Below are 27,856 nucleotides of genomic sequence, written 5' to 3'. Positions count from 1 at the left end.
GAAAATTCCTTTGGGATTGACCAGCACAGGAATTCCCGAGGTTCTACTCTGATTTCCAGGGTGATCCCGATGGATTTTCCTTGGATCTTGGTTTTGGATGGATCTTTTCCTTTGGAAAAAAGGGAGAGCAGAACCTCTGGAATGGGTTCAATTTTCCCACTTGGATGAGTTGGAAAACTCTGCCTTGGCACCAAAATCCTTCCCTTAGTTCATTCCCAAAGCTGGAATTCTGGGAATTCCAGATTTTTAAAAAGCATTTTTCCTGGAATTCTCAGGAAGAGCCTCCATATAAATCCAATTTTCCAGGCCGAGGCATTTCAGATTCCTGGGATAATTTAATGGATCTTTTTGGGAATCAGATTTTTGGGATCAGGGGCAGGAGCAGGAAATTATCCCGGTGGGAAAAAACATTGGACACAGAAATCTTAAATCGAGTGGGAAAATTCCCAGAATTTTCCAAAAGAAACAAAATTTTTAAGGAAAGAACTATTTTAAAGAATAATTTTAAGGATTCATTTTGGTGTTCCTGCATTTCCTGGCACTTTTCCTGGATTTGAATCCCAGAATTTAGTCCTGGAATGTTGCTTTCCTCCATCCTTGTGCTTCCCCTTTCCCATGGGAATTCCATTGGGAATCCCTAAATTATGGGATATTCCTAGAAAAACCGAGGTGGCACCTCCAGAATGGAAATCCCATTGGTTTTTGGGGAATAATTTCAGGATTTTCCTGGGAATTCCAGATGGATTTGCTCCCTTCTTGGCTCCAGACAATCCTGGGAATTATTATTCCCACCTGGAATTCCAACCCATAAACAAGGGTCTCCAAGTGACCCCAAATTCCCAGCTGGACTTTGGGAACTGCCTTGGTTTCCTGTGGAAATGAAGAAACCCGGGAGACATTCCCATCGGGAATATTCCGCCGAGCTGGCGGCCGGCCCCGATTCCCATCCCAAAATTAGAAAATTCCTCATTAATTCCACTCCGCATCCCGGTGACCTCGGAGCTGTCCCAGTTTTCCAGCGTGACCCAAAATCGGCAGGAAAATTCCGGAGGGAATTGAGCTCCCATAGGATTGGAAATGACGGAACAATCCAGGCTGGGAAAAGCCGGGAATTCGGGGAGGTGGCAAGAGTGGCTGTGGCGCCGTTGGGTTTTCATGGATCGGCTTCCTTGGGATCTTGGCTGGAATTTCGGCCCCGTTTGGGATATTGGCTTCAAAGGGGAGGTTCGGGGTTGGATTTGGGGATCGACCGAATTTGGGGTTGGAGGGATTGTCCATGGTCTGCTCTGGAATTCCAAGGAAATTTGGGATCTCTTCTGGGATTGGAGGGATTGCCCATGGTCTGCTCTGGAATTCCAACCAAGTTTGGGGTTTTTTGGGGGGATTTTGGGATTGTCCATGGTCGCACCTGGGTGTCCAACCTGATTTGGTGTTTTTGGGTTGGGAGAGGTTTTCCATGGTCTGCTTTGGAATTCCAAGGAAATTTGGGGTCTTTTTTTGGATTGGATGCTCATCCATGGTCTCACCTGTGTATCCAACTAGATTTGGGGTCAAGGGTTGGGATTTTAGAGCTCTTCGTGCTCTGACCTGGAATTTCACCCAAATTTGGAGTCTTGGGTTGGGATTGGATGGATTGTCCATGGTCTAACCTGGAATTCCAACCAAATCTGGGATCTTTTGTTGGGATTCCTTTTGTTGGGAGCTGTCTGTGGTCCTGATCTGGAATTTCCCCAAAGTTTGGGGTCCTGTGTTGGGATTTAGGGATTTTCCATGGTCCTGACCTGGAATTCCAACCGAATTTGGGGTCTCGGGTTGGGTTTTTTGGGATTGTCCATGTTCTGACCTGGCAGAGGAGTCCACGCTTCCCTGGATGGCATCCCAGGGGATAATTCCAGGGATTTAGCTGGAGACCATTCCCGTGTTTCATTTCCACATTGTTCTGTTTGCGCCTCTGCACATTTTCCATGGATTTTTTTCTCTCTTTTCCATGTTTTCTTTTTTCTCTTTTTTCCATGTTTATTTTTTTCTATTTTCCATGTTTTTTTCTCTTTTCCATTCCCATCCATGCTCCAGACCAGCAGCTCCGTGAAGTAGGTAACTATGGAATTTTTCCTTGGAATTTTTTTTCCCCTTCCCAGCTTTATCCTTTTTCCCACATTTTTTCCTCACTGTGGCCTCCAAGTGTGGGGAGTTTTCCAGGATTTTTGGAGCTCAGCTTTTCCTGGTTTTCCTTCCACTCCTGCTGTTTATTCCAGATGGGATCGGGGGGCAGAGGGATCTTCCTCTCCCATCCCCGTTTTCCTGCACTTCCAAAGTTTCCCTGTCCTTGTTGTCCTGAAATTCCCAGAAAACCCAAACTGGGAGTCACCTTCTGGGAAAATTCTGGAATGGGAGCTGTGGGTGAGGAACTGGGGTGGGAATTGTGGGTTGGGAATTCTGAAGGAGGAATTCCATGGGAATTCTTGCTGCTCAGGGATTTAGGATGTTGGGACACTGTTCCCGGTGCTCTCGGAGTGGCTTTGGAATTTCCGATGTCAGGAAAATCCATCCCCTCCTGGTGAGCCTGGAAATCTGATCCTGGATCCAGGGATGGGGAAGCATCCAATGGGGCGGAGCTGGTCCCAAAAAATTCCGTTGAATATCCCGAGGTTTCCATGTGCTCCCGTCACTCCTCTGCTGCCATATCCTTGGGAAATCCCATGGAAAACGCTCTTTTCCTGCTGTTTGCTGCTGCTCCAGGTGGATTCCAATTCCCAGGAAAATCCCATCCAACAGGAGTTGGGATCAGCCGGATTTAAACCTGGGAGTTGGTGCTCCCAGCAAATTTTGCCTGCTGAAATTTTCCCTCCACTTTACACGGATTAAGCCCAGGAATGCAGTTCGAATTGGGAATTCCAGGTGCCACAGAATTCCTGAGGGAATAGGGGATGGGAAAACAGGGAATGGCCTCAGGCTGGGCCAAGGAGGCTCAGCTTGGATATTTGGGAATTTTTCCATGGAAAGGGGGTCAGGCCTTGGCAGGGGCTGCCCAGGGAGGTTTGGAGTCACCATTCCTGGAGGAATTCCAAGGAATTCCTGGATGTTGAGGTGGGAATAAGGTGGGATTTGATAACCCAGGATGTCCTTTCCAAGGTCAGGAATTCCAGGGTTTCAGAGTTTAATCCCGGAATTTTTCAAGGGCTGGGAAGTGCCGTGTCATGCTCTTCTCCAGCTGCAGAGGCTGCTCAGAAATCCTGGAATTTCCATGGGAAAATAAAACCTCCAGGAGCAAAACTTCCACAGGTTTTTAAGGAAAAGGTGATGTCATCATCCTTTTCCCTGTTTTCCACCAGGATCCACTTGGAGCTGCCAATTCCAAGTAGGATCAATAATTTTTTCCTGGAATTCAGATCAATCCACAGAAACCAGAACTATCCCAAATGATCCAGTGGGAATCTGGGCTTGGCATTCCCAGAGAAAAAGCTTGGAGAAGGAATTTTTCCATCTCCTGGTGCATGATAATCAAAAATAAGGAAAAATCCAGGAATATTCCCTTGGAAATGGGAGGTTTTCCATGAGTTTTGAGGAATGTGGATTCAGGTTTTCAGTGCATTTTTAGGGATGTGGATCCAGGTTTTCCATAATTTTGAGGGGATGTGGATCCAGGTTTTCCATAGTTTTCAGGGAGGTGGATCCAGGTTTTCCAGGGTTTTTGAGAGATGTGGATTTTTCCATGGGTTTTTCCTTGTGTTTTTAGGGAGGTGGATTCGGGTTTTCCATGGGTTTTTGGGATGGTTCTGCCCTTTGTGCCACATTCCAAGTGGGATGGGCCCATCCCAATCCCTGCTCTCTCAGGTCTCTCCCAGGTCTCTCCTGCCGGATTCTCTGGGAATTCTGGCCAGGATCCAGCATTCCCAGGGCCTCCCATGGAGTTCCTCATCCTGCCAGGAGCTGCTCTTGGGGTGGGAATTCTGGGAATTCCTTCCCTAAGGATGCTGAGTACTCTGTCTCCCTGGGATTTTTCAGAATGGGGAATTCCCAAATCCCGCTGTTTTCCAGCTGGGAATTCCACCAGGCAGTGATCCCAAAATATTTCTGAATTCCTGCTTACAGGGGATGATCTCAAATTTTTCCTGGAGTCTGGGCAGGAATTAAGAAAATCCCCTCAGGCTGTAATAGCACACAAAACATTTCCCAGGCCGGATTATCCAAGGAACTTCCGCCTCTGGAATGGCACTAATCCCTCAAACACATCCCGGCTTTTCAGCGGGAAGAGGATTCCTGCGGATTCCAAAGGGATTCCCTGAACTCCCGGGGCTCCTCCTCCTCCTGTTCCCCGGGAGAAGCTCGGAGCAGCCTGGCAGCCGGGCCGGGTTTCCTTGGATCCCTGACTCCTTTCCCATCCATGTTTTCCGTGGGCACGGGTGTGAGACGGCTCCGGCTGCTCTTCGCTCTTCTCCGGAGCCCGGGAACGCTGAGCCAGGAAAGCTCTTGGAAAAGACTGGGAAACATCTGAGGAATAAACACTGGGAGAAGGAGCTGGAGCCAGGGCTGGGAAAACGGGGAATGTTCTCCTGGAGAAGGGAAGGCTCCAGGAAAAGGGAATTTCTCCCTGTTTTTCCTATGGAATGTGCTCTGTCTTTTTTTTTGTTTGTTTGTTTGTTTTCCCTCCTTTTGTTCCCTGGGATGCTCCCGTCATCATTCCCGGGTCATGGAAAAGAGGGAATAGCAGGAAAAGGAACATTCCAGCACAATCCCTCCTGGCTTTGATCCCTCTGGATCCTTTCCAGCTCCGGCCATTCCAGGGTTTTCTGACCTTTGGCCTTTGCTGGGTGGGATTTGAGGGATATCCATGCTGGGGAATTTCCTGGGAATCTGCTGAATCCAGGTACCTTTAGATCTCCCCGTTCCCCCCGGGATCCTCCCTGTATTCCCAAACTCCTGGAATTGGCTCCCTGAGGAATCTGGGATTCATGGGATTTGGGAACAGCTTTCCCTATCCTGTGGCTGTGCCAGGAGCTGGAATTCCCTGCATGGTGGGGGATCTGAATGGGATTAATCCCAGTTTTTGGGAATGAGGCCCTTGTAAATATTCTCAATATTCTCGCTTTTTATCTTTAAGGGCCATTCCAGGGCCACATTCCCTTGGGAATTCTGTCCCTGTGGCTCCCACTCCGCTGGAGCTGCCAGGAATTCCTTGGGATAAAGGAAAAGTGCTGGGAATGCCAGACTGGGAATTTGGGAAAGATGAATTGTGATGAGATTCATCCCAGTTTTCCAGGTGGGATCAGCTCTGGGAAGGTTGACTGGGAATTCTGGGTGGGCTGGAGAATCCTGGAATTCCAGCCCACGGAAAACCCCGGTATTCTCACTGTGGGAATCTCTGTGTGTGTGGGATCCAGGTCCTCAGGAATTGGGAAGGAAAATGGGAATGAGGAAGGGAGAGGAAATCCTGGATCACGGGAAGGATCCGAAACCTTTGGATCAGCAAATCCCATTCCCAAGCTCCTTCCTGTCCTGCAGTCCCAAAATTCTGCTGAGGCCGAAAATTCCTCAGGAACATTTTCCCGGCTCCATCCGTTCCCTCCCTTTCCCATTCCCTTTGATTGCCGCTATTTTTTCCAAGGAATGCTTGATTAGAGCCGGAAGGACAGGATAATGACGGGAATCAAAGCCGGATCCGTTCCCAAATCAGCTCCGCAGCTGGAGCCGGCAGAGCGGGAACGGCGCCGGGGATGATTCTGAGATCCATCCGGAGCCATTCCCAGTGCTGATTCCTGGATTCATTGGATCCGCCTAGATCCATTCCTGGTGCTGGTTCCCGGATCCATCGGATCCATCTGGGACCATTCCCAGTGCTGATTCCCCAATCCATCCAGAACCCTTCCAGCTCTCAGTGCTGATTCCCAGTTGTGATTCCTGAATCCATTGGATTCATCCGGATCAATTCCCAGTGCTGATTCCTGGATCCATTGGATCCATCTGGGGCCATTCCCAGTGCTGATTCCCAGATCCATTGGACCCATCCAGATCCATTCCTGGTGCTGATTTCCTGATCTATCCAAGGTCATTCCAATCAGCTCTCAGTGCTGATTCCCAATTCTGATTTCTGGATCCATCGGATCCCTCCAGAGCCATTCCCAGGGCTGATTCCCAGATCCATTGGATCCATTCCCAAGTCCCATTCCATACACGGAACGTGGATTCCCTGCGGAAATCCCTGCTGGAATTCCAGACTGGTCAAGGCCCTGCGGGATGAGGATGGGGAATGTTGGAAGAGAGCAGCAAAAATTGGGAATGGCTGCGGAAGGGAAGGAGAACCCAGAGAATGAAGGATGGGAAAAGAGGGAAGGGCCTGCAGGGGAGATTGCGGTTGGATTTTGGGAATATTTTTCCATGGAAAAGGGGGTCAGGGCTTGGAGGGGGCTGCCCAGGGATGTTTGTTGTGAAGCCCCAAATCCCAAAATTCCTTCCTGGGAGGCCAGAATTCCCAAGGGCTCCAAAGCAGGAATTTTGCAGGGGAGCTGTTGGGAGCAGAGCAGTGGGAATTGAACAAAATCCAGGATTTGGGATCATTCCAAGGCCTGACAGCACCGGAACCTTTGGAGAGCTGGAGAATTTGCATCCCAAAAAAAACCCCTGGAGGAGCCTGAAAGGATTTTGCTGTTTGGCTTTTCCTTGGATTTGTTTTTCCTTGGATGCCTCCAGGCAGAATTTAATTCCTGGATCCTTCTGGGAATTCTTTGGGATGGATGGAGCAAGGCTGGATTTCCGTATGCCTGAAGAAATGTAGGATTAGCTCTGATGGATCCGCAGGAATTTGAGCTGGGATAAAGCTGGGAAGTGTCGGAAGAAATGCAGGAATGGGACAGCAAATCCCACAGGAATTCCTGGGTTTTTTCCTTTTACAGAATCCTGGGATGGTTTGGTGGGAAGGGACCTTAAATCCCGGGAAACGAGGGAGCAGCCTCAGCCTGGGCCAGGGCAGGGCCAGATTGGATTTTTGGGAATTTTTTCCATGGAAAAGGGGTCAGGCCTTGGCAGGGGCTGCCCAGGGAGCTTTGGAGTTGCCATCCCTGGAGGTGTCCAAGGAATTCCTGGAATTCCACTCAGGGCTGGGATCGGGCCCGGTTTGGGCTCAGTGATTTACATACTCTGGATGTCTAAATCCCAAATTGTGCCACTCCAGATCCCCAAATTCCAAATTTTCCCACTCCGGATGTCCAAATTCCTGAATTGTGCCACTCTGGATCCCCAAATCCCAGCCTCTGGAATTCTGGGATCTGGACACTCCTGAGAGAATTCATACCTGGGGAATACCGGGAATGTGCTGCTGGGATTTGGGGATCCAGAGTGGCACAATTTGGGATTTAGACATCCAGAGTGGGAAAATTCAGGAATTCAGGCACCCAGACTGGGAAAATTTGGAATGAAGGCATTTAGAGTGGGACAGTTTGGGAATTTTGGATTTCAGTCATCTAGAGTGGGACAATTTGGGAATTCTAGCATCCAGAGTGGAAAAATTCGGGCCTTTGGGTGTCCAGAGTGGGACAATTTGTGAATTTGGGTGTCCTTCAGAGTGTATAAAATCAGGAATTGGGTGTCCAGAGTGGGAAAATTTGGGATTTGGTAATGAGTGGGACAGTTTGGTAGTGTGAGGAACCAGAGTGGGGAAAGTTGGGAATGGGGCATCCAGAGTGAGAAAAATCAGGAATTTGGAAATGTGTGCATCCAGAGTGGGAAAATTGGGGGATACAGAGTGGGAAAATTATGGGAATTTTGGCATCCAGAGTGGGAAAACCCAGCAATTCCAGATTTTCCAAAGGAACTTAACCCTTTGGAAACTCCACATTCCTCAACCTCCCTCCAGCTTTGCCTCCCGGATTCCCGCGGCACCTCCTCAATCCCAAGCCCCCTTTTCCTGGGATTCCTTCCTGACTCCCAATCCCTGTTTTCCGCAGTGCTGAGCATCGGCGAGGGCGGATTCTGGGAAGGCTCCGTGAAGGGCAGGAGCGGCTGGTTCCCGGCGGAATGCGTGGAGGAGGTGCAGATGCGCCAGTACGACTCCAGGCAAGGTCGGTATCCCGGAATTCCGGGCGGAATTCCCCATGGAATCACCGGAGCGCTCCTTCGGTGGTGTGGGGATTGTGGGAATTATATCCCGAGGGATCTGCTCTGGTCATGGATTCCTCATCGGGGAATGGGGAGTTTGGGATGATGGAGGGGTGGGAGCAGAGGGAAAACTGGGAAAATTGGGATTGGTCAGTTGGAGGAGGTTGGTATCCTGGAATTCCGGATGCAATTCCCAATGGAATCACCAGAGCGCTCCTTTGGTGGGGGGGGGGGTGGAGGGAATTGTGGGATTTGTATGCCAAGGGATTAATTCCAATCATGGATTCACCATCAGGGAATGAAGAGTTTGGGATGATGGCGGGATGGGAGCAGAGGGGAAACTGGGAAAATTGGGATTGGTCAGTTGGAGAAGGGCAGTATCCTGGAACTCCGGCTGGAATTCCCAGTGGGAATCACTGTAGCACTCATTCAGTGGGGTGAGGATTGAGAGAACTGTAGGAATTGTATCCCAAGGGGTCAATTCCAATCATGGATCCGTCATCAGGGAATGGAGAGTTTGGGATGATGGAAGGGTGGGAGCAGAGGGAGAAGTGGGAAAACTGGGATTGGTCAGCCTGGAAAAGAGGAAAAATCCAGGATGATCCAACTGTGGCAGCCAAGGCCTGAAGGGGCCATGGGAAAAATGAAAAGTGAGAATATCAGAAATGTTTCTAAGGGACGGAGGGATAGGAGAATGGGAATTGTTCCAACCTACATGGAATTGTGGGAATTGTATCCCAAGGAATGAGTTCCAATCATGGATCCATCATTGGGATCATCTGTAGGAATGGAGAGTTTGGGATGATGGAGGGGTGGGAGCAGAGGAAAAACTGGGAAAACTGGGATTGTCCCAACTGGAAAAGAAGAAGATCCAGGATGATCCACAGAAGTGGCTGGAACTGCCCCAGCTCTGATGGGAATTCTGGAATTCCAAAGGAATTCCTGTTCCACTGAGGAGGATTTTTCCATGCCTGGAAAAAGGAAGATCCAGGGGGGTTTTATCCCTTTTCCCAACTTCCTGCCAGGATCTGAGGTGGGACTGGGATCTGCTCCCAGGGAGAAGGGATAGGAAAAGAGGGAATTGCCTCAGGCTGGGCCAGGGGAGGTTGGGATTGGATTTTTGGGAATTTCCCCATGGAAAAGGGGTCAGGCCTTGGGAGGGGCTGCCCAGGGAGATTTGGAGTGGCCATCCCTGGAGGTGTCTAATGAATTCCTGGAATTCCACTCTGGCCTGGGATCGGGCCCAGTTCAGACTCAGTGCCCTTGGAATTCTTTCCCAACCTCTGGAATTCTGGGATTCCACAATTCCCTGCCTGGGTCCAAAATAAACAAAGGAAAAATCCCGTTCCCCAAGAATTCAAGGATCATGAATGTTCCCTTTCAATGGAATTAATCAAATTCCAAACTCTCCATGGAACCAGAATTCCAGACAGAAGGAAAAGGGATCTTCCCACATTTCAGAGGGCATTATTTTCCCTCCTTGTTTGCAACCTAGGACTGATTCCCAGGGAAAAAAGAGGATGAGGCATTCCTGGTTGGTTTTCCAGCTTTTTCCCAGCATTCCCTGTTCCCAGATTCCTGCTGGAAGAGCATCCCATAGAATTCCATCCCATCCATATCCCATGGATCCCATCCTATCCCTTCTCCAATAATTGAGTCCTTCCCAATGATTTTCCAGCTGTCCATTATCCCAGAAAAAGCAGAATGATCCTTTTCCACAGATTTAATCAGGATGCTGAAATCCAGGCTTTTCCCAAATTTCTGCACCTTCCCTTGGCAGATCCAAGCACATCCCAGATTTATCCCAGACCCGAATTGCCAAGGATTTTGGTCATGGATTCAAGGAATGTTTAGGTTGGGAAGGGCTCTAAAGCCCATCCTGATCCCATTCCCTGTGGAAACCTTCTGCTATCCCAGATCCCATCCCATTCCATGGATCCCATCCCATCCCATGGATCCCATCAATCCCATGCATCCCACCCCATGGATCCCATCCCATCCCGTCCCATGGATCCCGTCCCATGGATCCCATAAATCCCATGGATCCCATCCCATGGATCCTGTCCCATGGATCCCGTAAATCCCATGGATCCCATCCCATGAGTCCCATAAATCCTATCCCATGCCATGGATCCCATCCCATCCCCTGGATCCCATCCCGTCCCATGGATCCCATAAATCCCATGGATCCCATAAATCCCATGGATCCCATCCCATGGATCCTGTCCCATGGATCCCATAAATCCCATGGATCCCATAAATCCCATGGATCCTGTCCCATGGATCCCATAAATCCCATGGATCCCATAAATCCCATGGATCCCATCCCATGGATCCTGTCCCATGGATCCCATAAATCCCATGGATCCCATCCCATCCTGTCCCATGGATCCCGTCCCATGGATCCCATAAATCCCATGGATCCCATCCCATGGATCCTGTCCCATGGATCCCATAGATCCCATCCCATGGGTCCCATTCCATCCTATCCCATGGATCTCATCCCACGGATCCCATCTCATGCCCTGGATCCCATTCCCTGGATCCCATCCCGGTCTCCTCGGGCTCATTCCCGTTCATTTCAGCCGCTCCGTGTCCCTGCGGATCCCGGCTGCTCCTGGATCCATCCATCAGCTCCGGAGGCTCCGTGACGGCTCCATTAAAAGCGCTGCTATTTTTGGGAGCCGGGAAGGGAGCGGAGCCGCTGGGCCGTGGACAGCCCATAAATCCCGGCTTTTCCTCGGGAATGGGATCCAGGAGGGGCTGGGAATCGGGGAGAATGTCCGGAGGGATGAGGAGAAGAAGGGATGAGGGGGATGGAATGGGAATGCCAAAGGGCTGGGATGGCTGGAGAAGGGGGCAGGAGGAGGGAATTCCTGAATTCCTGGTGGAATGAGAAGTGCTGGGAAATACCAGGGGTGGATGGATCAGCTCGTGGAGCTGTTGGGATCTGGGAATTCAGGATCTGCTGGGAATTTCTTTCTTTCTTTCCTTCCTCCCTCCTTCTCTCCCTTTTTCCTTTCCTTTCCTTTCCTTTCCTTTCCTTTCCTTTCCTTTCCTTTCCTTTCCTTTCCTTTCCTTTCCTTTCCTTTCCTTTCCTTTCCTTTCCTTTCCTTTCCTTTCCTTTCCTTTCCTTTCCTTTCCTTTCCTTTCCTTTCCTTTCCTTTCCTTTCCTTTCCTTTCCTTTCCTTTCCTTTCCTTTCCCCATCCCTTATTCCCATCGGGAATCATTCCTGGATCGGCTCCACAGCTGCTCCCTGCTGCCGTCTCCTGGTGCCAAGCGGGAGCTTCCCGAGTTTTTCCTTCTCTTTGGAATTTCCCTCTGGAATCAGAGACCCCTCGGAGCCGTGAGGATTTTCCCATCCTGATCCAAGCAGAGAATTCCCTGTTTTTATTCCTTGTGCTGTCATTACCTGGGAGCTTCCCAGGCTTCGTCTTTTCCTTGGAATTTCCCCCTGGAATCAGGAGCCCCTTGGAGCAGTGAGGATTTCCCCAGGCTAATCCTGGGAAAGGGCTGGAAAACTCCAGAGGGATCATTCCCAGCTCTTCCCATCCATTCCGAGGTGGGAAAAGCACGGAAGCAGGGTGGGAATGTGGCTGCTCCCATGGGATTGTCTCCCTCATTCCCAATTTTCCTCAGAATTCCGGCATTCCCAGGGATCCAGTGACCTCCAGGACAGCACGGAATTCCCAGGAGCATTCCCAGCTCTTCCCATCCATTCCAACACTGGAAAAGGAAGGAAGAGGGAGGGGCAGGAATGTGGGATTTGGGTTTTCCATAGGGTTGAGTCTCCTCTGTCATTCCAGCCGGGAATTTTGCTGGAATTTCCCCCTGGATGATTTTTGATTTCCAGGAATGGCTCCAGCATTCCCAGGAATTCCTTGGCTGCACGTGGCCCTCTCACCCCCACGGATTCTCCTCGTCCACGGAGAAATTCCCACCTGGAATGGAATTCCCAGGCTTTGTGGATCCCCTGGGAAGGTGGGAAATGCCAGGAATAATTTGGGATGTGGATTTTTCCCACAGAAACCAGGGAAGACCGGACCAAGCGGCTTTTCCGGCACTACAACCGCGGGTCCTACGACAACTTCACCTCCCACAGGTAAGGAGCCACTCCCAGAATCCCGGGAATTCTGGGAATTCCCATTTCCATGGAAAAACCCGCCGTTTTCCTCACAGAGGTTTGGAATTCCAATGGGAAGGGGATTTTTCCGTGAGTTTTGGGTGGTGGGAGGAATTCCAGGTGGGGGAAGTCCCTTGGTGGGATCCAAGGTTTTGGGGAATTCTGGGAATGTGCCTGCATTCCTGGCTCGTATTCCAATGGATGATCCAACATTCTGGAGAGGTTTGGGAATGTTTCCCATTCCCAACTCATGTTCCAGGGAAGGATCCAAGTTCCGCAGAAGTTTGGGAATGTGCTCCCATTCCAGGTTCATGTTCTGATGGAGAATCCAAAGTTCTGGAGAATTCTGGGAATGTTTCCCATTCCTACCTCCTATCCCAGTGGAGGATCCAACATTCCAGAGATGTTTGGGAATATTTCCGATTCCCAGCTCATTTCCCAATGGATGATCCAAAGTTCTGGAGAAGTTTGGGAATGTTCCTATTCCTGCCTCATTTCCCAGGGAAGATCCAACATCCTGGAAAAGTCTGGGAATGTTGTGCCATTCCAGGCTCCTGTCCCATTGGAGAATCAAAGTCTGGGAGTGTTTCCCATTCCTGGCTCATGTCCCAGTGGAGAATCCAATGTTCCAGAAAGTTTGGGAATGTTTCACGTTCCCAGCTCACATTCCAGGGGAGGATCCAACGTTCTGGAAAATTCTGGGAATGTTTCCTATTCCTGGCTCATCCCAGTGGGTGATCCAAAGTTCTGGAGAAGTTTGGGAATGTGAAACATTCCAGCTCGTGTCCCATGCGAGGATCCAAGGTTCCAGAAAGTTTGAGATGTGCTCCCCTTCCTGGCTCCTGTCCCATTGGAGAATCCAAAGTTTGGGAATGTTTCCCATTCCCAGCTCATTTCCCAGGGGAGAATTCAACATCCTGGGAAAGTCTGGGAATGTTGGTGCCATTCCAGGCTCCTGTCCCAGGGGAGAATCCAACATTCTGCAAAATTCTGGGAATGTTTCCCAATCCTGACTTATTTCTCAGTGCCAGATCCAAAGTTCTGGAGAAGTCTGGGAATGTTTCCCGTTCTTGTCTCCAATCCCAGTGGGTAATCCAAGGTTCCAGAAAAGTTTGGGAGCGTGAGCGCATTCCCAGGTGGGACAGCAGGGGGACATTCCTGGACTGTGGCTTTTCCTGTGGATTTGGGATTGGGAATGGGAAGGGTTGGATTTGGGGATGTCCCAGAGCTCTGGAATTCCCAGAAGGATGAGCAGCTGCTTCCTCTGGAATGGGGACGTTTTCCCTTTTTCCAGGGAAGTTTCTGAGTTCCCAAACCCATCAGAGCCAAAGGAGGGGTCTCTCCTTGGAAGCCATGGAATTGTGCAGATCTGTGGAATTCTGGGAATCTTGGAGCTCATCCACAACATTTTCCTGCTTTTTTTGAGCTCCTTATCCCAAATTTTGCTTCTGGGAGCATTCCTGTTTCTGAGGGATGTGTGGAATTTGGATGGATCCTTAAAATTCCTGGGATTTGCTGCTCTGGGGACGTTCCTGTGGGAAAAATTGGGAAAGAGGGAAAACCAAGGGAAAAGTGAAGGGAAGCTCTGGAAAATCCCTGCTGGGATCACGGGAAGACTGGGGAAAAAGTGAGAATTCATGGACGAGGTGAAATTCCATTGGTTCAGAGGAAAAAAACAGGATTGAATTTATGGGAATCCCAGGAAAAGAGATTTCCTTTGGGAATCACATCCTGGGGAAACAGCAGGAGGAGCTCTTGGCCAGGAGTTGGAATTCCTGGGAATTTTCACTGGGAAAAGATCCCTGGAAATTCCAGTGGAGGAGTGAGGCAGGAAGGGAATTCAAGGAGCCGGATCCAGCATGGAAAAAAAAAAACTTGAGAAGACCCTAAAATTCCACAAATTCCTTGGAGCTGGGAATGCTCAGAGGAGCAAAATTTGGGATAAGGAGCTCAAAAAAGCAGGAAAATGTTGTGGATGAGCTCCAAGATTCCAGAATTCCATGGATCCGTGCCATTCCTTGGCCCAAGGCAAATTTGAGAGGAATTTAAGGAGCTGGATCCAGAAAAAACTTTGGGAAGAACCCGGAGTGGGATTGATCCACAGGGAGGGCTTGGGTTGGTCCTGCTCCAGGAAATCCTTTGGGAATTGTTTGAATTCCAGGAAGAAGCTCCCAAAGAAAATTTGGGGAGTTTAGGGAATTATTGGGAAAGGGAAAATCCCAAAATTCTGGATTACGGATTCTGTGGGACCATGGGATGGTTGGGAATGATGGATTGTGGGATCATGAAATGCTTTGGAATGATAGGACATCCCCAGGAATTTTGGGATAAATCTGGATTGAAGATGGAAAAACTCTCCCGGGATGGGATTCCCAGCATTCCCAGATTTCCTTTGGAATCAGGAATCCCTCCAAGGAGGAGCAGGGGCCACTCCATAGCCAGGATGTGCTGAATGCTCCAAAATTCTGGTCATTCCCAAAATCTGGGAATGGGAAAAATGGGACAGAAAAATTTACCTGGAGGAGGCAAATCTGAGCTTGGCTTTATTCGGAAGAGAAATCCCAGTGGGAATTGCCTTCAGAATTAAAGGCAGGGATTAAAGAGGCTCCAAATTAATTTTGGTATTAAAGCCGGGAGCAGCTGGGAAGGGGAAAAATTGGGAGCAGGAGCCAATCCTGGATTTGTGTTGGGGATTAGGGAGAGGGATTTCACCAGAAAACAGGGAGAACATGTAAAACGTGGAAAACACGGAGGGGGAAAAGGGAATTTCTCTGTCCTGGAATGCTGAGGCTGGAAAAAAATGTGTGGAGACAGAAAATTATGGAATTAGGGTGGTTGGAATGATGGGATTATGGAATAACAGAGGTTGGAATTAGGGAATGATTTTCCTGGAGCTGGGAAATCTGGGAATTCCTTCCCATATTTCCAAGAATGGAAATTCGACAGGCAAAGGAAGCTGAGCTTCCATTGGAAGAGTTTTCCTTGATTTCCCTGTAATTCCTGAGATTTTCTTGGTGTGGTTGCCTCTTCTCCCATCCCTCTGGAAATCTGGGAGTTCCTTCTCGTGTTTCCAAAGCTGAAATTCCCCCATCCAAAGGGGCTGAGTTTCCATTGGAATTCCACCTGGAATGGGATCGGGAATGGGACCTGGAATGGGATCTGGAATTCTCCTGTCCCTGTGGAACACCAGGAATTAAAGATGGGCTTTGGATCAGGCAAAACTATGGGAATCCCATGGAAAAGGCTTGGAAAAGGAATTCCTGGAGAAACCACGACGATCCCACCCTTTAGTGCCCAAGGCTGAGCAGAAACCAGGAATTAGATCGGGAATGGGAGTGGGAATGGGCCTAGAATAGGATTGGAATGGGATCTGAAATGGGATCGGGAACTGGATTGGGAATAGGAGCTGCAATGGGACCTGGAATTTTCCCTGTCCCTGTGGAATGCTGGGAGTTAAAGGTCAGGTTTGGATCAGGAAAAACTATGGAAAACACATGGAAAAGATTGGGAAAAGGATTAGAAAAGGAATTCCTGTAGAGGCCACCACCATCCCACCCTTTGGTACCCACAGCCGAGCAGAAAACCTGGAATGAGGCCTGGAATGAGACCTGGAATGGGCCTGGAATAGGAGCTGGAATTGGATCAAGAATAGGACCCAGAATGGGAGCTGGAATGGGATTGGGAATGGGACTGGTAATGGGAGCTGGAATTTTCCCTGTCCCTGTGGAATGCTGGGAGTTAAAGGTGGGCATTGGATCAAGAACTATGGAAAAAAAAAAAAAAAAACCATGGAAAAAGATTGGAAAAGGAATTCCTGGAGAGGCCACCACCCTCCTATCCTTTGGTGCCTGAGGCCGAGTGGAAAAACTGGAATAGGAGCTGGAATCCCAGGAATGGGACTTGGAATGGGAGCTGGAATTTTCCCTGTCCCTGTGGAACGCTGGGAGTTAAAGGTCAGGTTTGGAATAGGCAAAACTGTGGAAAACCCGTGGAAAAGGATTGGAAAAGGAATTCCTGGAGAGGCCACCACCATCCCACCCTTTGGTGCCTGAGGCCGAGCGGAAAACCTGGAAGGGGAGCTGGAATCCTGGGAATTCTCCGTCCCTACGGAACGCCGGGAGTTAAAGGTGGGCGTTGGTCTCAGCACCACCCCCGGCAATTCCAGCTCCTTTTAGAACCCATGGAATCTGCGGGAATCAATGGAGCCGTGATTCATCCCGGCTCCCACGCTTCCCGAGGCTCCGGTGACGGCTCCGGGCTCGGATCCCACACCTGGATCCCGCCCACATTCCCGGTGACGCCGATCCCGCTGAGGTAACGCTCCGCCCACATTCCCAAAGTTTGGGGAGCAGCCGGAAAAGCCGCCCAGGAGACACCTGGAAGAATTCCAGCCCGCTTGGGAAAAAGCCTGGGGCAACCTGGGATGGCGGGAATTGTCCCTGCCCATGGAATGATCCTGAATCCCTTTTCCAACCCAGATCCTGGGATTCTAAAAGAAAAGGGGGAAATCGGGAAGTAAAATCAGTTTTCATGGATCCGCTTGGTTATTCCCATGGGAAAACCATTGGAAGGTGTCCCAGCTTCCCAGGAAAGCGCTGGAATGTTGGAGTGGCTGGAGAAGCATTCCACTCACCTGAGAATTTTTGGATTCCTCAAGGAAAACTGGAGTTCAGCTGAAATCCTGAAATCCATGGAATTCCTGAGGTGGAAAAAGCCCTCCATGGTCACCAAGGCCAAGCTGGGCCTGATCCCAACCCAGAGCTGGAATTCCAGGAATTCCTTGGACACTTCCAGGGCTGGGATTGCACTGCTGAGATGGAAATTCCATGGGAGAATCCTGGAATGGGTTGGGTGGGAATGGGGCTGAAATCCCACCCAATTCCAACCCTTGGAATTCCATCCCAGCCCCTCCCCACCCTCCCGGACAGGCATTCCTTCCCAAATCCCATCTAGCCCTGCTCTATTTCCCATGGAATTGGAAAAGCAGCTCCACAGAGCCTCTCCAGTGTCCTCAGGCCAGAATTCCCAGTTTTCCATGGAATTGAGACTTTTCCAACCTGTTTTGTCAGAGGGATGGGATCATGGATTGCCCTGGATCCCTGGAAGCTTCCAAGGCCAGGTTGGAGCAGCCTGGGATCATGGAATGGGGTGGAATTCCGGGAGCTTGAAGTCCCTTCCCACCCAAACCATTCCATGATTCCCAGAATTCCTGACATTCCCTGAAAGCGGGAACTGATCCCAAAAGCTGCTGCTCCCAGACAATTCCAGAGGCTCAGGAATGCTCCCAGTGGGATTCCAGAGAAACCTTTCCTGGAAGAATTTTTCTTCCCTCCCTCCACATTCCCATTTCCGTGGAATGACGCTGCTCCACCCTGGAACTTTTCCAGCTTTTTCCGTGATTCCATGAATCCCATCCCACCATTCCAGGAGCAGGGAAACCTCCAGCCCACAGTGAGTGCATGTCATGATTCCAGAATTTGGGAAGTGGGAAAACACGACAGGATTAGGAATTGTCTCCCTGTGGAATGGATTCCCAAAGTGTTCCCGGCAGGAATCCATTCCCTCCCGGTGATCCAGGAAATCCAAGGTTTTCCTTGGCAGGGATTCATTCTGTCCCGGTATTCCCAGTGTTCCCAGCAGGGATCCATTCTCTCACAGTATTCCCAGTGTTCCGGCAGGGATCCATTCCCTCCCGGTGATCCAAGGTTTCCCCTCTGGAGGAGCTGGCGAGGCCCAGCCTCACCCCTCATTCCCCAGTAGAATTCCAGTCCTTTCCTGTGCCTTGGGAATGAATCCATGGGGAATTCCCACCACCAATTCCAGCTGTTCCAGTGCTCCCCACCCCTCCCATCAATCCCTTCCAAACATTTCCGTGATTTTCCGTCTCTTCCCATCACACTCCCATCATTCCCCATTATTCCCATCACTCCCATCACTCCCATCATTCCCAACACTCCCCATTATTCCTGTCCTTCCCAACATTCCCCATTATTCCCATTGTTTCCATCACTCCCCAACATTCCCCAACACTTTCCAACATTCCCAGGGCTCCCACTGATCCCACTGCTCTCATCTCTCCCAATCCCTCCACAACATCTCCATCTCTCCCCATCCCTTCCCATCCCACTCCAATATTCTCAATAAATCCCTATCCCTCCCCAACATTCCCATTGTTCCCTGTCGCTTCCATCTCTCCCCATCCCTCCCCAACATTCCTCATCTCCCATCCCTCCTTGTCCTTCTCCAATATTCCCAATCCTTTTCCATCCCTCCCCATCTCTCCCATCCCTCTCCAATATTCCCAACCATTCCCCATCTCTCCATCCCTCCTCATCCTTCCCATTGTTCCTATCCCTCCCCATCCCGTTCCAATATTCCCAATCATTCCCCAGCATTCCCATTCCTCCCACCCATTCCCATCTCTCCATCCCTTCCAACCTTCCTCATCCCTCCCCATCCCTCCTTATCCCTCTCCAATATTCCCAATCCTTCTCTGTCCCTCCTCATCTCCTCCCATCCCCCCATCCCTCCATTTTTCCCATCTCCCCATCCCTCCCAACCGTCCTCATCCCTCCCCATCCCTCCTTATCCCTCTCCAATATTCCCAATCCTTCTCTGTCCCTCCTCATCTCCTCCCATCCCCCTATCCTTCCCCATCCCTCCCATCCGTTCCCATCTCTCCATCCCTCCCAGTCGTTCCCATTGTTCCCCATCTCTCCCCATCCCTCTCCAATACTCCCAATTCTTTTCCATCCCTCCTTATCTCTCCAATCCCCCCCAATCATTCCTCCCATTGTTTTACATCTCTCCTTTTCCATTTCTCCATCCCCCCTCATCCCTCCCGTTGTTCCCGTCCCTCCCCATCCCTCCTCAATATTCCCAAACCTTTTCCATCTCCCCGTCCCTCCCATTGTTCCCATCCCTCCCATCCTTTTCCATCTCCCCGTCCCTCCTTATCCCTCCCATTGTTCCCATCCCTCCTCAATATTCCCAAACCTTTTCCATCCCCCCATCCTTCCCATTGTTCCCATCCCTCCCATCCGTCCCCATCCCTCCCATCCTTTTCCATCTCCCCATCCCTCCTTATCCCTCCCATTGTTCCCATCCCTCCCTCCCCATTATTCCCAAACCTTTTCCATCTCCCCGTCCCTCCCATTGTTCCCATCCCTCCCCTCGCTCCCTCCTCTCCCCTCCCGCTCTGGCTCCCACTTCCCGGCTCCTTCCCAAGCTCCTTCCCGGCGCTCCCGGATTATCCCGGCTCTGATGTCACCCCTGCGGCTCCGCTGGGAGGGACCTGCGGCCCCCTCCCCCTCCCGCCGCTCCTAGAGCCCGTTTGGGGAGGGGGCTCCAGTCCCTCCCTCCATCCCTCCCTCCATCCATCGCTGGATCATTCCCGGCTTTTCCCAAGGATGCTCCTTCCCCCCCGCTCCCGGCAATCCGTCACTTAGCAACGCCCGAGGGGGGGAATTTTGGGATCAAATCCGCCGGGATGAGGATTTAAACTCTGCCCCGCTCCTGCCCGGCCAGCGGCGAGGAGGCAGCGCCGCTTCCATCCGAGAATCCCGGTTTTTATTCCCGCGGGAGACGCGCCCGGCAGGTGTGGGAAGAGACGGTTCCCGATGGGGCTCCGCGTTTAACGGGCGAAGCTCCGGATCCCGAAATTCCCGAAATTCCTGCGTGGGCTCCGTATCCTTGCATTCCTGCGAGCGAGGGCTCCGTATCCCTGCATTCCTCTGCAGGTGACTGCGAGGGGCCCGGTGGGCAGCAGGGACATCCACGATTTCTTCTTCTTCTTCTTCTTCTTGCTTTTTTTTAATTCCCTCCTCCTCCTTTTCCTCCTTTTCCTCCTCCTCCTCCACGCCGAGGCAAAAGTCGCTTCCGTCTTTTTGGTGTGACTTTGGGCGCAAAAAAAAAAAAAAATCCGGGGAGAGAAAAAAACCAGGAAAAAAAAAATCCAGGAGGAAAAAAAAAAAAAAAGGAAAAAAAGAGAGAGAGAAAGAAAGAAAGAGAAAGGAAGGGAGGGGAAGCAACGATCCCTGCGGAGATGAAAGGCTGGATGCGAAGAGTGACAGAGGCCACCCCTGGCTGGTGACAGGGCCACCCCCGGCTGGTGACAGCGGCCACGGCGCTGGCAGCGATGGTGCTGCGCTCTAACCCTGGCATCATTCTCTTGTGCTCTTTCCTGCCCAGTGACTACATCATCGAGGAGAAGACGGCCGTGCTGCAGAAGCGGGAGCATGAGGGCTTCGGCTTCGTCCTGCGCGGGGCCAAAGGTAAGCCCCGAGCCGCTTTTCCAGCCGTTTTTCCCAGGATTTTCTTTTTTTCCGGATTTTTTTTTCCCCCAGGGTTTTTTTACGGGGATTTTTTTCCGGCGTGGTTGTGCAGCGCTGGGGGGGGGTCGGGTTGGGGCGATGGCGTGGAGTGGGGTTGTGGGTTTGGGGTTTTCGTTCGGTGCTGGTGGTGCCTTGGAATTTTTGGGAATTTTCACTCCTTTCCCGTCAGGGAATGAACGTCCCAGGGTTCTCGTTCCCGCTAATCCTGGGGGGCTCCGGAGGGATTTTCATCCCTGGCTCGGTTCAGTGTCGTGGTCTGGGCTCGTGGGTTGGGAGTTCTGGGGGTTGTGCTGCTGGTGCTGCTCATGGTGCCTTGGAATTTTTGGGAATCTTCCTGAGGGAATGAACGGCCCCTGCTCAGCTCCGGAGCCCCGTTCCCAGCAATCCTGGGGGGCTCCAAGGGGATTTTCTTCCCCGGATTTCTCCGGTTCAATGCCGTGTCCTGCCGCTATCGTGGCTTTCTCGGAATTTTGGGGATTTTGGTGCTGATGATGCCTTGGAATTTTAGGGAATTGTTGCTGCTTTTCCCTGGGAGAATGAATGGCTCAGGGTTCTCATTCCTGGGATTCTCATTCCCAGGCTCCAGAGGGATTTTCTTCCCTGGCTCGTTCTGTGTCGTGGTCTGGGGTTGTGGATTTGGGGTTTTCGGGGGGGTGTGATGCTGGTGATGGCTTGGAATTTTTGGGAATTTTCACTCCTTTTCCCCAGTGGAATGAACAGCCCTTGCCTGGCTCGGGATCCTCATTCCCAGTAATCCTGGGGGGCTCCAAAGGGATTTTCCTCCCCAGATTTCTCCGGTTCAGTGCCGTGTCCAGCTGCCATTGTGGCTCTCTCGGAATTTCGGGGGTTTTGGTGCTGGTGCTGCTCGTGGTGCATTGGAATTTTTTTGGAAATTTTTTGGGAATTTTTGCCCCCTTTCCCTGGGAGAACGAATGGCTCTGGAGCCCCATTCCCAGCAATCCTGGGAGGCTCCAAGGGGATTTTCCTCCCTGGATCTCTCCGGCTCAGTGCCATGTCCTGCTGCCATCGTGGCTCTCTCCCATTTCTGGGCAGGCGCTGCTCACGGTGCCTTGGAATTTTTGGGAATTGTCGCTTCTTTTCCCTGAGGCATGAACAGCTCAGGATTCTCATTCCTGGGATTTTCATTCCCAGGCTCCAGAGGGATTTTCCTCCCTGGCTCGTTCGGTGTCGTGGTCTGGGGTTGTGGATTTGGGGTTTTGGGGGGGTTTGGTGATGGTGGCGCCTTGGAATTTTTGGGAATTGTCACTGCTTTTCCCTGAGGGATGATCGGCTCAGGATTCTCATTCCCGTTAATCCTGGGGGGCTCCGAGGGGATTTTCCTCCCTGGATTTCTCCGGTTCTCTCCGGTTCTGTGCCGTGTCCTGCTGCCATTGTAGCTCTCTCAGAATTTTGGAGGTTTTGGTGCTGGTGGTGCCTTGGAATTTTTGGGAATTTTCACTTCTTTTCCCCCAGGGAGTGAACAGCTCAGGATTCTCATTCCCAGCAATCTGGGGGGGGCTCCAAAGGGATTTTCTTCCCCGGATTTCTCCAGTTTAGTGCACTGTCCTGCTGCCATCGTGGCTCTCAGAATTTTTGGGAGGTTTTCTGTGGATGTGGCTTGGAATTGTTGGGAATTGTCACTTTGCTTCCTGGAGGGATGAACGGCCCCTGCTCAGCTCCGGAACCCCATTCCCAGCAACCCTGGGGGGCTCCAAAGGGATTTCCATCCCTCGTTCCGTCTTCTCCTTTCCCACTTTCTGGGGGTTTCGGTGTGGATGCTGCTTGGAATTTTTGGGAATTTTCACTCCTTTGTCCACGTGGGAGTGAACAGCCCCTGCCCAGCTCCATCCATGGGTTTTTGGGGTTGGAATGCTCGGAGCTTTTCCCTGGATTTTGGCTGGGGAGAGCTGGGGGCTTTTGGGATCCCTGGGGAAAGCCGGGAGAGCTTTTCCTGCTGCTCCCACCCTGGAGCTCATTCCCGGCTCATCCCGGGGTTCTCCCAGGGCCAGGATCTTTCCTGGGAGTTTCCTATGACTCCTTTGGCCAGAATTCCACCTTTTTGTTGGGGGAAAAAAAAAAAAAAAAAAAAAAGGAATCCATTGGAGACTTGGGAACATTCCTATGGATTTAGGGAAGAGGAGGCGGGAAAAGCTCAGGATGGAGAGACCTCTCCACCCCCGGCATTCCCAGGAGCAGAGGGACAGCGGAGCTGTTTTCCATGTGGGAGGAAAGCTGGGAAGAGCTGCAGATCCAGGCTGGAATGGGATTTTCCAGGAGAACTGGATTTCTGTCCTTCTGTCCATTCTGTCCCAAGGTTTGCAATCCCAGTGGGAATTTCCCTCCCATTCCCTATGGATTTCCCATCTGTGGAGCACCAAGTGAAACTTCAGGGCCCAAAATGGCATCCATGGGGTTTTTTTGGGATCAATCCCACAGCTTTTGTGTCAGAAAAAATGGGAAATTTTATCCCATTCCCTGGTTTTTTCTTCCCCTTTATTTTCCTTGCTGGCTCTCCTGTCATTCCCAGTTTCCCTTCATGTGCCAAGGCTGAGGGAAGTGTTTGGAGTGGGTGTGTGGCTCTGTGGGATTTGGGAATCCTGCGGGATTTGGGAATTCTGCGTGACACAGGGAGGTCATGGATGCAGAGGGGTCCTGGCCTGGAAGATCCGGAATCTGGGAATGCTCCCTCTGGAGCAGCATTCCCAAGTTGGGAAGTGGCTTGGAATCCCCCCCATTTCCCAGCCCCTCATCCCTGTATTCCATGGATTTTGGGCTGGAATTCTATGGATTTTAGACCCAGAATTGGCCCCATCCATGTCAGCACTGTTCCCTTTGGGTTTTCCTGGAAAACCACTCCAGACCTCTGGGGAAAAGGGGCTGGAAAAGGCAGGGGCTGGAGCTTCATTCCAGGCAGGAAGAGGAAGGCAGATTTTGGGATGATCCTTAAAGGAATTTGCTCTTCCTGCTGCAAATTCCTCCCTGGAATTTTTCCCATTCCATGGCAAAAGGCACTTCCAGGGAAAAGGCTCTGCCCACCCTGGGGTCCTTCCCAGCCCATCCCAGCTCTGGCTCTTCCCAATTCCCAAGGGGGACATCCCATCCCATTCCATCCCAGGATTCTGAGTTATTCCCGTTTATCCCAGTCCCTGCAGCTCTCAGAGCTGGCCTTGCCCCACATCCAATCTCCTGGGAATTCCCAGGGAATCTGTGGCTCTCCCTGCATCCCTGGAATTGCCCAGGGCCAGGCTGGAGCAGCCTGGGATCGTGGAATGCCATCTTGGAATGGGATGAGCTTTGAGGGCTCTTCCGACCCAGCCCATTCCATGATTTTATAGAAAACAAGGATCTGTCCTGAAATCCAAATTAAAGGAACGAATCCAAGTGTTTGCTGGATGGGATGAGTTTTTCTTGGTGTGCCTGGAGAGAACCGGGTCATTCCCAAAATTCCTAAATTATTCCTTCCTGAGGATCTTCTGAAGGAGCCAATCCCAAGGGAAAGGAGGAGAGGGAACAGCCTGGAGCTGGGCTTGCGGGTTGGATATTCCAGGTGGGAATTCCCTGAGCTTGGAACTTGCCAGGATCTGTGGAATCAATGGATCCTTTGGGAATTCCCTGAGCTCGGAGCTTGCCAGGATCCATTGGGGATTGAAGGATCCTTTGGGAATTCCCTGAGTTTGGAACTTCCTGGGATCCATGGGATGGGGACCTGTTCCAACTGCCTGACCACTCCAGGGATGACCAGGATGGGAATTGGTGCTTCCAGGATGGAATTTGATCTCCAAGATGGGATTGGTTTTCTCAGGATGGATTTTGATTCCCCAGGTTGGGTTTGGTCCCTCAGGATGGGATTTTGGTGTCCCCAGGATGGAATTTGGTCCCCCTGGATGGGATTTGGTTCCCTAGGATGGGATGGATTCTCCAGAATGGAATCTGGTGCTTCCAGGATGGGATTTGGTGTCCCCAGGATGGAATTTGATCATCAGGGTGGGATTTGGTCCCTTCAGGACAGAATTTTGTCCCTCAGGTTGGAGTTTGACGTTCCCTAGGATGGGATTTGGTTCTCCAGGATGGATTTGGTGTCCCTGGGATGGGATTTAGTGTTTCCAGGATGGAATATTGTCCCCCTGAATGGGATTTGTTGTCCTCAGGTTGGGATTTGGTTCCCTCCCAGGTGGATTTTGGTGCTCCCTGGTGACCCAGCTCTTCCAGGGGCTGTCCCGCAGCTGGCTCTGGAATTCCAGCTGGGAATTGTGGGAATTTAAGCCCAGGAATTCCCAATTCCCCAGCCAGGGCCCTGGTGATTCCTAAGGGGGTTCCCATAACGCTTCCCAGAATTCTGAGTCCGCAGTTTTGGTGGGAAAGGCTGAACCTCCTGGTCGGGGAATTCCCCTCATTCCCAGTGGGAACTTCCTGGATTTAATTCCCAACTTTTTGCTTTGGTTCTCCCATTGGATGGGAGACTCTTCCCATTGGATTTCTTCCCTGGGAGGGCACTTAGGGATGGATTTTCCATGATTACCACACCTGGAGCATTCCCTGGATCAGGTTTGGTCCCAAACTGGTTTTGGGAATGGCTGAGCTGGGAGAAGTGGATCAGGATTCCCAGGATTTGCTGGGAGCAGGGATGTCCTTCTCCTCTCCCTTCTCCATCCCCAGGGGCTGTAAAACCTGGGAGAAAAATTCCCAAGGCCAGGACAGGGCTTGGAGCACCCTGGGATGATGGGAAGTGTCCAGGGGTTGGAATTGGGTGGGATTTGGGTCCCTTCCCACCCAAACCATTCCAGGGGGATGTCCGGTGCTCCAACACCAGGAGAACCTGGAAATCCTGGAGCAAACCCAGAGGACTGGATCAGCTTCCCTCTGAGAAACTGGGAATGTTCCCCTGGAGCAGGGAAGGCTCCAGGGAGAGCTGAGAGCCCCTGACAGGGCCTGCAGAGGGACTGGGGACAAGGCCTGCAGGGACAGCACACAGGGAATGGCTCCCACTGCCAGAGGGCAGCCATGGGTGGCATCTTGGCAATGAGGAATTCCTGCCTGGGCTGGCATTGCCAGAGCAGCTGGGGCTGCCCCTGATCCCTGCAGTGCCCAAGGAAACGTTGGAGCACCCTGGGATGGTGGGAATTGTCCCTGTGTCTCCTTGTCCCCTCATGGAGGAAATTCTGCTCCCGGAATTATTCCACAGGGAGACAATTCCCAATTCCTGAGCATTTTCCCATTTGCCAAATCCTTCAGGCTCTGGCAGCACTTCCCAAATCCTGGATCACGACGTGCACCCACCGTGGGCTGGTGGCTCCCAGCCCACGGAAAAAGCTGGAAAAGTGCCTGGAATGACACATGGATAACTCAGGCGATGGATGGGCCTGGAGTGCGATGGGATCCGTGGGAATGTGGGATTTGCTCCGTGAAATTTATCCCAGAGAATCCATGGCTGGGACCCCTGGACGTGTCCAAGGCCAGGTCGGACACTTGGAGCATCCTGGGATCGCAGGAGCTGAGATCCTGAAGGATCCTGGAGGGTTTGGAGAGCGCTCCAACATTCCGTCGGAATGTCTAAAAATAGGGATGAGCTGTCAAGCGTTTGCCACTTCTCCTGGGAAAGGCAGAAATCGTGGAAAGCCGTTGGTGGGAAGCAGCTGAGAAGCTTCAGCACATGGAGGGGTGGCAGGGAAAGGTTCCCGGGGTGCGATCCGTGCCGGAGTGGAAAAATCCCGCCTAAAATGTGGGAATAAAAACGGATAGAGGAGGAAAAGTCTTGGATCTGGGTGGAACCTGAGGCTTGGTTTGGCGGGAAGGGAGAGGAACGTTGGGAATGTTGGTGGAAGGGCGTCAAAGGAGAGGCCACCGGGGTCACCTCAGGGACATGGGATCTGTCAGCTCCTAAAAATCCATTTCTTGGGATAATTTGTGGGGATGAGAATTTCTCCTGGCTCCTGATCTGCTCCAGGTGGATTTGGGAATGTGGAGACCCTGCAGCTCCGTGGGAGGGACTCAGCTGGAAGTGAGAGGGAAAGGGGAAAACTTGGGATAAGGAGAGCGGGAAGGATTGAATGGGTGGATTTTCCTCAGGCTGGATTGTCCCACGGGAATTTCTCTGATTTTTTGGAGCTGTGGCAGGTCCAGGTGGATCCTCTGGATCCATTCTGGGAGCTGAAGGTTTGGGATCAGCCCAGGGTGTAATTCACGGGAATGGAATGGAATTCCTGGGAATGGAAATGCTTGGAAAACTTCCTGGGCTGTGCCCGTGGGATCTCCTGGATCCTGGGGGATCCTTGGGATGGGCTGGGAGGTCCTTCCCAGGCAGGCCCCACCACAATTGGGGAACTGTGGAATCCTGGCCCACGGAATGCCGGCAGTGCCTCGGGAAGGGCCCCCGAGCCCACCAGGGATCCGTGCAGGGAGAGCCCGGGAAAAGTGGGATGTGCCCCAGGCTGGGGCCAGGGCAGCTCTGCGGGGATCGGGGCCGGGATCGGGAATGTCCTTCTGGGCCTGCCCAGCTCCTGCCAGGAGCCAGCGGGGATCGGGATCTGCTCCAGGGAATGAGCCCCGGGAACAGAGGGAGCGGCCTCGGCCTGGGCCAGGGCAGGCCCAGCTCCCGGATTTGGGATCGTTTCCCATGGAAAGGGGTCAGGCCTTGGCAGGGGCTGCCCAGGGAGCTTTGGAGTCACCATGCCTGGAGGTGTCCAAGGAATCCCCATTCCCGGTGGGATCCAAATCCATGTGGGTGCAGCACTGGGGGACACGGATTGGGGGTGGCCTCGGCAGTGCTGGGAACAGTTGGGTTTGATGGTCTCCAAGGGATTTTCCAACCCAAATGATTCCATGACTCCATCATTGATTCCATGACTGATTCTATTATTGGGTCCATCTTGGATTCCATCACTGATTCCTTCTTTGAATCCATCATTGATTCCATCATTGATTCCATTATTAGTTCCATTATTGATTCCATCATGGATCCTTTCATTGACTCCCTCATTGATTCCATCATTGATTCCATCACTGACTCCATTTTGGATTCCATCTTGGATTCCTTCATTGATTTCATCTCAGATTCCATCTAGGGTTCTATCCTTGATTCCATGACTGATTTCATCATTAGTTCCATGATTGATTCCGTCTTGGATTCCATCATTGACTCCATTTTTTATTCCATCTTTGATTCCTTCGTTGATTCCATCTTGGATTCCATCATTAATTCCATAATTGATTCCATGACTGATTCCATTATTAGTGCCATGATTGATTCCATCTTGGATTCCATCATTAATTCCATCTTGGATTCCTTAATTATCTCCATCGTTGATTCCA

General features: G+C 51.4%; 1 protein-coding gene across 1 annotated transcript in view; it reads left to right on the top strand.

The window, feature by feature from the left end:
- Positions 1–27,856, top strand: part of SHANK3 (SH3 and multiple ankyrin repeat domains 3) — a 150,637-nt gene that overhangs the window by 71,377 nt on the left and 51,404 nt on the right. Inside the window, 3 exon segments of the mRNA XM_063155767.1 lie at positions 7,941–8,054; positions 12,119–12,194; positions 20,406–20,488. Of these exon segments, the coding sequence (XP_063011837.1) occupies positions 7,941–8,054; positions 12,119–12,194; positions 20,406–20,488 (273 nt within the window).

Source organism: Melospiza melodia, chromosome 4, assembly GCF_035770615.1.
Source record: "Melospiza melodia melodia isolate bMelMel2 chromosome 4, bMelMel2.pri, whole genome shotgun sequence".
In the NCBI taxonomy this organism is placed as follows: Eukaryota; Metazoa; Chordata; class Aves; order Passeriformes; family Passerellidae; genus Melospiza; species Melospiza melodia.
Note: the sequence above shows the minus strand (reverse complement) of the source record. Positions and strands in the feature narration are given on the sequence as shown.